General features: G+C 31.9%; 1 protein-coding gene across 1 annotated transcript; it reads right to left on the reverse strand.

Moving 5' to 3' along the window:
- Positions 1 to 912: 912 nt before the first annotated feature.
- On the reverse strand, positions 913 to 5,704 carry LOC104885205 (bark storage protein B). Its single transcript, XM_010669908.4, has 5 exons — positions 5,436 to 5,704; positions 4,572 to 4,639; positions 4,299 to 4,454; positions 2,322 to 2,573; positions 913 to 1,352 (listed from the first exon to the last, which is right to left on the reverse strand). Exons 1-5 carry the CDS (start codon positions 5,647 to 5,649, stop codon positions 996 to 998), a joined length of 1,047 nt encoding a protein of 348 aa, XP_010668210.2. The 5' UTR covers positions 5,650 to 5,704; the 3' UTR covers positions 913 to 995.
- Positions 5,705 to 8,482: the final 2,778 nt, after the last annotated feature.

Genomic DNA, 8,482 nt, shown 5'->3' on the forward strand with positions numbered 1-8,482 from the left:
TACCCAGTTTTTCTGGGTCAGGTCAGGGGTCGAGTTTTTTAACTACCCGTAATTGTGGGTACCCGCATGTTCGGGTACCCGATTCTGAATACCCCTATTTTTAACTCTCATTTCTGGGTAGGATTATAGTTCTGTAACAAAGCATATCCTTGCAAGTTGAGGCATAAAGAGGACAATATTTACTAGTTAGCTCCTGAAAAACTTAGGGGTGTTACAGATGGTATCAGAGCCACGGGCCATTCTAGTGCCTTGTAGTGCCTACAGGGACGCATATACTTTAAAGGAGGGGAGAAGGTGCCTACAATATAGGCTATCCGATCCCACATCAGAATGAAGTTGAGGAGAATGAAGCCTTTTTATATATAGGTGGGCACCCTTAGTAGAGGCATTTAGGGTAAAACTAAGGTTCTGCACAAATACAAATCCTTACATAATAGGGCGCCCAAAGAGAAAGGTAGAAGTTGAAGAGAACAGAGTCTCTTTGTATAGATGTGGACATGTTAACTCAGTAGAGGTGTTGCAATATTCATATTAAATTCCCCGTTACATTGCGCTAATTGTGCCACTACTCAATTCATATGTATTCCCTATAAGCCTACTATTCTTTTTTGGTAAAAAGGAGCAACTAATCACATAACTATATTAAAAGTTTAATTTTACACCATCCGAATATAAATGTTGCATACAATAACCAAGAGGATACTACAAGCCTGCTATACTTGTTGGAATTTTAGAAATTTATGGTTATATTTTCAAAGTGTCTGATACCGCTACCGGAATCTAGAACACTTATGATAGATCTTTCTTCACAAATCTTCTTACTAAATCAATGTTATATTACCACTATTTATCGTCACGTATCAAATTTTCTTAGGAAAAATTGTACAGAAATATTCAAAACTCAACCAATAATTAAGCAAACTCGAATTTATTCCATAGATCTAACAAGTAACAACAGCCTTAATTTACTACCATGCAATCAACCAACTCTCTAGTTAGACTGCAGCCTTTGCTACGGACAACAACTTAATGAATTCCACCACAGCAATAACAGAATTTGTAGCAGCAACAGGCAAGAAGGTATCAGCCTCATTAGATTGTGCAGAACCACCACCGGCTAAGTCGGAGAGAGCGCGAAGGGTGATGTATGGAACCCTCTGCTGGTGGCAAATGAGTGCAACTCCAGCACTTTCCATTTCAACTGGACTTAACTTGAATTGTTCATAAATGAAGTTTCTGTAAGCTGCATTGTCTACGTATATGCTTGCACTTGCACCTCTTAGAACAGTGGCTACCTTGGGTGTTGTAGATAAACATGTTGTTGCATTCACGCATCCCTCCAAATTCAAGCTCTGTTAATTAATATTCAATGAAAAATTATTAATTAGAAGGCCGCAACAGATAGAGGAGGATTTATTCAATCACATAGTTTGGGCTCCTAAAATATGGAACTCCTAGTCCTGGGGCTTTCTATAACCTTGTTTTTCCTTCATGGGATACATATAGATAGTTGGTGCTAATTGTCCCTACATTGAAAAAGAAGATGCATGGAGATAAAAGACTAGGAGGAAGTGTTGGTCTCTATCGATTGAACATATACTATTGCACAAAAAAGCAAGTGGTACGTACCTATAAACGTTTCAATTGGTAAATTATCGTATTACTATTACCGTTTTGCAACTATTATGGTACTAATTGAAAGATATTTAAATATCAATCTATCTTATATACAGATCTAGATTGGAAAATGTACTTCACATATATATTGTCTATTGCTTTTTATATGTGGTCAAACTCTCTTGACTTAAAATACTCTGTGTGTGGAACTAGTTATCATGGTTTCACATACATTACAAAATCTCGCACCATTTATGCAAATTATTAAAAATCGTTTTAAGCAAGTCTACACGCTATATAACACTGTCTCTTTAGCTGTTTCGTTCTATGTCATCAACATATACATTAAAAACATATGCTCTGTACAAGATTTAACTACGTGACCTCAATTTAACATAGTAAAGTTCTAACCAATTTATTATGCAACATTAGATGCTAACCTTTTGTCACATGAAAATATTAATAATTCGAAACATCGTCCGAAACTAATGGCTAGTTATCAATCCCAAAATTTTGAGAGGGTACGGTTCATTAATTTCAATGAAGAGGATTTAGGTATCTTTTTGGAATACAGAGCGACAAACTTGGTTGGCCCATAAGGAGATTATATGACACAGGTACACGTGAAAAGAATGAATTTCGCTCTCTTATGTAAGAACTAATTTGAAGTAAAATAGTACTACTATAAATTAGGATTTGTTTACCTGAAGTTTCTTAGCAAGATTGAAGTAATGAGGATCAACAGGAACCCAAAAAACATGTTGCCTTTGCTCAGGAGTTCCATCTATTGGGAAAACCTCTTCTGCTTGATACCAAATTCTGTTCAAATTATTATCAGGTGCACTGTTGTCACTGATATTACTGGTGTAGTCAGCAAATCTTAAGTTGCCATATTCTCTTGAATAATCTCCTGCTGCCTCAAGAGCTAATTCATCATCTGGTCCGTGACCATCTCGCTACACCCATTAAAATTTGCTTTGATATTAGCTTAGTTGGACTTGTTAACAGCTCGACGTGTTGGTCTAGTGGAGTCTTTTTTTTTTAAGTAATAAAGCGCTAAAATGTACTTGTATATCATTTCATTAGGCAATAATTAATGAAAAACTACATAGCTAAAAGCCTAAAATATTAAATATTACATAGTAGTATGTATCAAATAATATCTAGAATATCTTGATATAAATGACACGCATATGATTTTTGACCTAATTTGAGAGGTCGAAGTGCATTTAGACAAATCTATTTGTCGTGATCTTAAATAGTTTTTTCTTTTAAAAAAATATTCAATGCTACATAAACACAATGTATAATGATATGCTAGAGTAATTTATTGCTGCATATATATTCAACTTATTAATGTTTGTTATTTTTAAATTGATGATTAGGTATTGGCAATCTTGTCAAACTATCAGACTATATTGTAGGACGTACATATGTTTTTTACTAATGACTATTAAATATCATAACCCTAATAATTGGAGCAACTTTTCTTCTCAATAGCTTTTGTTTTGGTTGTTTGAATGATTGGTTTTTTTTCACGTGCACAATGACGTGTTCTATCAAGATCAACCAACTTCGTTCTTTTGCCGAATATGTTCGGATATATTTTCTCCCTTTATAAATAATTGTCACACTTAGGCTATGTTTAGTTCACTTGAAATTTTCTGATCTGAACTTATATGATCTGATCTGAACTTATTTTTTCTGATCTGATCTGATTACAAGATCTTATCTTTTAGATTTCTCTCAATATATAAGAAAAAATATAGTCATGTGGGGTCTTGTTTGATTCGTCTCAATGAGTACTTTATTAATATTCAATTATTATAATTTTTACTAACATGTAATGAAAGATATAATGATTTTTAAATATAAGCATGATCTGAACTGATCTGATCTGAACTTATTTTTTCTAATCTGATCTGATCTGATCTGATTAGATCTGAAATAAGCAAAAATAAGGTGAACTGAACATAGCCTTAGACTTATTATATGATTTTTAAATATAAGCATGATCTGAACTGATCTGATCTGAACTTATTTTTTCTAATCTGATCTGATCTGATCTGATTAGATCTGAAATAAGCAAAAATAAGGTGAACTGAACATAGCCTTAGACTTATTATGTATATTGTCAATGCAAAATTACAAGACTAATATCTCTAATTTTGTATATGTAAAAATTGTAAAAATTATAAATTTAAAAAATACATATTAAGATGAATTTAATAAGAAATCACATGACTATATTTTATTCAGATGTAAATCATAAATGATAATAGACAAAGTGAAATTTGTGAATAATGTAAAATGCCAAATTTTAACAACTAAAAAAAATAAAGTTAGTAATGCAGAGAGTTAATGTTAATAATTGACTAAATAAATTTCATATATACAATTAAACACCCAATATTAGTACCACTGAAGTTATTTTTTTTAGAGAAAATACTACTGACAAGTTAATAGATAAACTAACCAACCAATAACTGCTACTTCCTTCGTAACTTGTTAGTTAGTTTTATCATTTACATACCGAAAAGTTAATCTGGTACTAAATTAGAGTCAAGTTGATAACAAGTCAGTTTAGTGCTAACTTAAAATTTAATATCAAATTGACCCTTAATTGGTACCCAGTCCCAACTTGGTATTAAAGAAAAAGACGTGATAGTTGGACACTTTACCTGCCAATTTAGAAGACCAAGATGGCCCCAATACTGAGGAATTGCTACATCTCCAATATGGAGAGAAGGATCAGCATTACCAGCTATCCCATAATGTACAACTCCTTCTATTCTGAATAAACTCAATAACAGCTGCGTAGTTATGCCTGCATTTACCTACATACAATTTTTCCACTTAAACAATTTAATTTTTTTAAGAAAATTAAATTTCTTCTTTGTTTTACTATTTTTTCCTTATATATTGAAAATTGAAGATAAGATAATTTTATGTACCATGCCTAGTCCTGTCATGACCAAGATCACTTTCTTCCCCGCAATGGTTCCGAACCGGAATCTCCTGCCTTCAGAATTTTTTCAAGAATGGTTAAGATGATCAAGGCCGTTTTAAATTTTTTTGTCTTGTGCTATTTTTATTTTTTTTGAAGGGTCTTGATTTATGCAACCCTAAAGACTAACATTAAATACATTTCGTAAATATATTAGTTTAGACATATATGACAAAATGGCTATTAGTCGATTAGTATTACTAATGCTTGATTAGAAGATTGTTATTTTCACTTTTATTTTCTTATATGTTGTCCAGGAATTGCATACATCATTTTTTTTATTTTTAGAATACAGTTCCTACACAAAAGGAGAAAAGACAGTAAAAGCATATATATGGGATCACGTGAAAAACACTCCTTATGTTGAAAACTACAACATAAAATGAACAAAAAGACTCTGAAAATGAGCGAAAAGTTCTGAAAATGAGCAAAAATATAAAACGACCAGAAAACATAAAATGAGTAAAAGTTTCTTAAAATGAGCGAAAACATAAAATGAGCAAAAAAACATAAAGTGAACAAATAAAAGTTTGTAAAATTAGCAAAAACTTCATAAAATGAGCAAAATTTTCTTAAAATGAGCAAAAACATAAAATGAGAAAAAAAATAAGATGAGCAAAAAAATCAGTTTTCAGCTTAAAGTTAGTTTTCGTTGGATCTTACCCCTAAGCAAACAAAATATATTGATCATCAAGATTAGAACCTTGGCTCTTTTTGATTTGGTCATGATGATCGTGGAGAAAAATTGATGTAGATAATTGTTCTATAAAGTTGGTTTATAGCTAGCAAAGACATATGATGGTATTTATACCTGAAAAATCAATGGTAAAGTCGCTGGCAGTGAAGCTAGGAGATTGAAGAAGAGGGTTGAGCTCAAATAAGTTGGGTATTACAACACCAATATAAGGGCCTTTATTGTTTGCTAAATTAATGAGATGCATGGTTCTCATGGGTATTTCACCTTGTGCTCCATGTTGAGCATAAATCACAAGGAGAAAAAATATGATAGCTTTAAGAAAACTCATTTTTCTCTCACAAGCTAAGATATATGTGAACAAAGTAATAGGATTGGAGAGAAGTGACCAGTATAAATAGTTGAAGCCTATTAGCTACTACTAGTATATGATAATTTCTTTTTTATTTGTTAGAAAAATGATAATACAGACACAGAGTTGCGTATAGCTAAGTGACCGACATTTTAAAACTTCGTACGTATTTGCATGCAGTGTAGCATTATTTAAGTACCTTGATTATTGTCGAGTTGGTATACTTGATTTTAATTGTATCGAGAAAATAAAACAGACATAAATTCTCAACATCTACCTTTTGTATACCCAGTAGTGGATCTTGACCTATTTTGTAAAGGGGGTCGAGTAAATAAATTAAAAGTTGAGCAGTTAAATTTTTTTTAACAGTTGAAATAAAATACTTAACATCAAATTTTATGGCTACAAAGAAATTTTAGCTGATGTAATTGTTTTAAACAGCTAAACCTCAACAATTAAGTTTTGTTGTCCATTTATTTTTCTGACAAGTACTAAAAGTAGTTCAAGAAATTGAAAGAGTAGTTCATTAATGAATGGTTAGCTGATTAAGAAATTGAAGGAGTAATTCATGAGAAACTCATATTTTAAGAAAAATCAAGTATAAAATTGCTTTCTTGTAAGTATTTTCTAATTATTTTATAATTAAGTTGTTGAAAGACCATATCTTCTTTTGTTCTAAAGGAGTCACCATCTAAGTTAAATGAATCAGTACCAATCAAGTTAATTAAATCACTATTAGACAAAGGGCCTTTTTAACGTAAAAGTGTCAGTTCTATTATAGGTGACCCATTTTAGGTAAAAAAAAACCTCGTGTCTTCCAATAAATTATTGTAATAACTAATACGATATTAATATTTTGTTATTACTTTCTTCGCTCATAAGCAACAAAAGAAATATAAAGTAACATTCATATTACACCAATATTTTTTAAAATATAATTTTACTTTATAGTTAGGAATATATTTTGACAAAAAAGAAAATAAAGCAAAGTAAATATAAACAATTTATATAAAAGGAATTCTCAAAATAACATAGAACCAGAGATATTGGAAAATAAAGAAGGAAGAAAGAAAACATTAAGTAGAGAAAAAAAACTTGACTATGGTTGGAGTCGAACCTTGGATCTTATGCGCGAACTTGGATGTTTTGCTTACCACTATGCCACATTGCCACACCTCTATTTGTTCACTTATCTACAGTTTTCTATCTCGTTGTATGGGGCCAGGCCCACCTCCGCCCTTCCTAAGATCCTCCATTGTGTATACCCACCAAATAACAATCTAATGTCTACAAATATAATTACTATTATGAGTTATGAGTGTCCAAAGCTAAATAAATGAAATCCAATATTATCTTTTTAATTTTAGGTAAAGAGACTCACAAAGGAAAATGGTCGTTAAGTTTCTCTCTGATAACCAATATTAATAACAATATTGGTCACACCTTTTCTCATTAATCAATCACATATTATTGTACAAGGTCAGAAAACCTTACTAAACACTAACTCCTAAAATATATCCAACTAGATTTCTAATTGTATAATAGATATATAACTATATATTCTCATTCTATCTTATTAACTTTATTCATATCCCCTACTACTGGAATTCTATTATCACAATACTATCATATATAATATTTTATCTACTAGGATAACTATGTTATCCTCAACACCCTCCCGCACTCATGATGGTAGTTTTACGAACTATACGATTGGGAAAGTGAAAAATATCTTCTATTTAAGCACCAGAGTCGAATGAACTAGAACTACTTCGTCTTTGTTGAAGTCGAGATGCACAAAAACAGTGATTTGTCGACGTCAACAATTAATGTCTTTGTCTTCTTGAGGAAAACGATAATCACTTCAAACAGAATCGTCATTCTTTTCGAACCTGTTAAATATATATAAGGACATCATTCTTGTCGAACCTCTTATCACATATACCAATCAATAAGGAACTCCATTCTTATCGAACCTGCAAGATTTTCTTTGTGTTTATGTCATTCTTTTTCGAGTTCACCAAATAGTTTAACAAAACATGAACGCCATTCTTTTTGAGCCCTTATTCTGGATGAAAATTTTATTCTTTTCGAACTCACTGAATATGTCAACAAAACGAGAACGCCCTTCCGATCCTTTCCAACCCTTCATGTTTATGTTTGTCTCTCGCTTCACAAACTCTTGCAAAGGGTTTTTTTTTTTTGCTCAATTATTTTCAAACTCGCCAATTATTTCAATAAAACGAGAACGCATTTTTTTGAACCAACCAATTTTTTTCTTGATCTCTTTCATGAGAACACCATTTTTTTCGAATTCACCAAATATTTTAACAAAATGAAAATGGCCTTCTTGTCGAACCTGTCATATTTATGGTCTACAGTAACAAAATTGTGCTAATCGATACTCAAAGTTTAAGAGATCTCCCTAGAACAAATTCGTTTTTTTTATATATAAAAAGAAGATCAACCGAACACTTGTTAGATCAAATAATCTTAATTGCAAGATGTAGCCTTGGAAAACAAAGCAACCTCACGACAATATTGATAAAAGACGGACTAATCTCGTTGCAAACCAACTCAATCAACAAATCACACATCTATTCATCTCCCCAAAAGTACTTAAAATCGCCCCAAAAATGTTGAAATTACATCTCTAACCTTTTCCTTCTTTTTCCTTGAACCACCACCACCACCCGCACCATCAGCCACCTCACTTCACCACCATTCACCTCCTGCAACCACCACACCATTACCACAACCACCCACCTAGAAGGAGTCGAAATTTTTTTAGGGTGATGGGCGAACGTCTAGC

This window comes from Beta vulgaris, chromosome 2 (genome assembly GCF_026745355.1).
Source record: "Beta vulgaris subsp. vulgaris cultivar EL10 chromosome 2, EL10.2, whole genome shotgun sequence".
Lineage (NCBI taxonomy): Eukaryota > Viridiplantae > Streptophyta > Magnoliopsida > Caryophyllales > Amaranthaceae > Beta > Beta vulgaris.

What these genes read in the sequence shown, in the direction of transcription:
- LOC104885205 (XM_010669908.4), bottom strand. Translation starts at nt 5,649, where the DNA reads ATGAGTTTTCTTAAAGCTATCATATTTTTTCTCCTTGTGATTTATGCT. An exon ending in CTTTACCATTGATTTTTCAG is followed by an intron (nt 4,640 to 5,435) that starts GTATAAATACCA and finishes AAAATTCTGAAG; the next exon opens with GCAGGAGATTCCGGTTCGGA. An exon ending in ATCTTGCTAAGAAACTTCAG is followed by an intron (nt 1,353 to 2,321) that starts GTAAACAAATCC and finishes ATTAATTAACAG; the next exon opens with AGCTTGAATTTGGAGGGATG.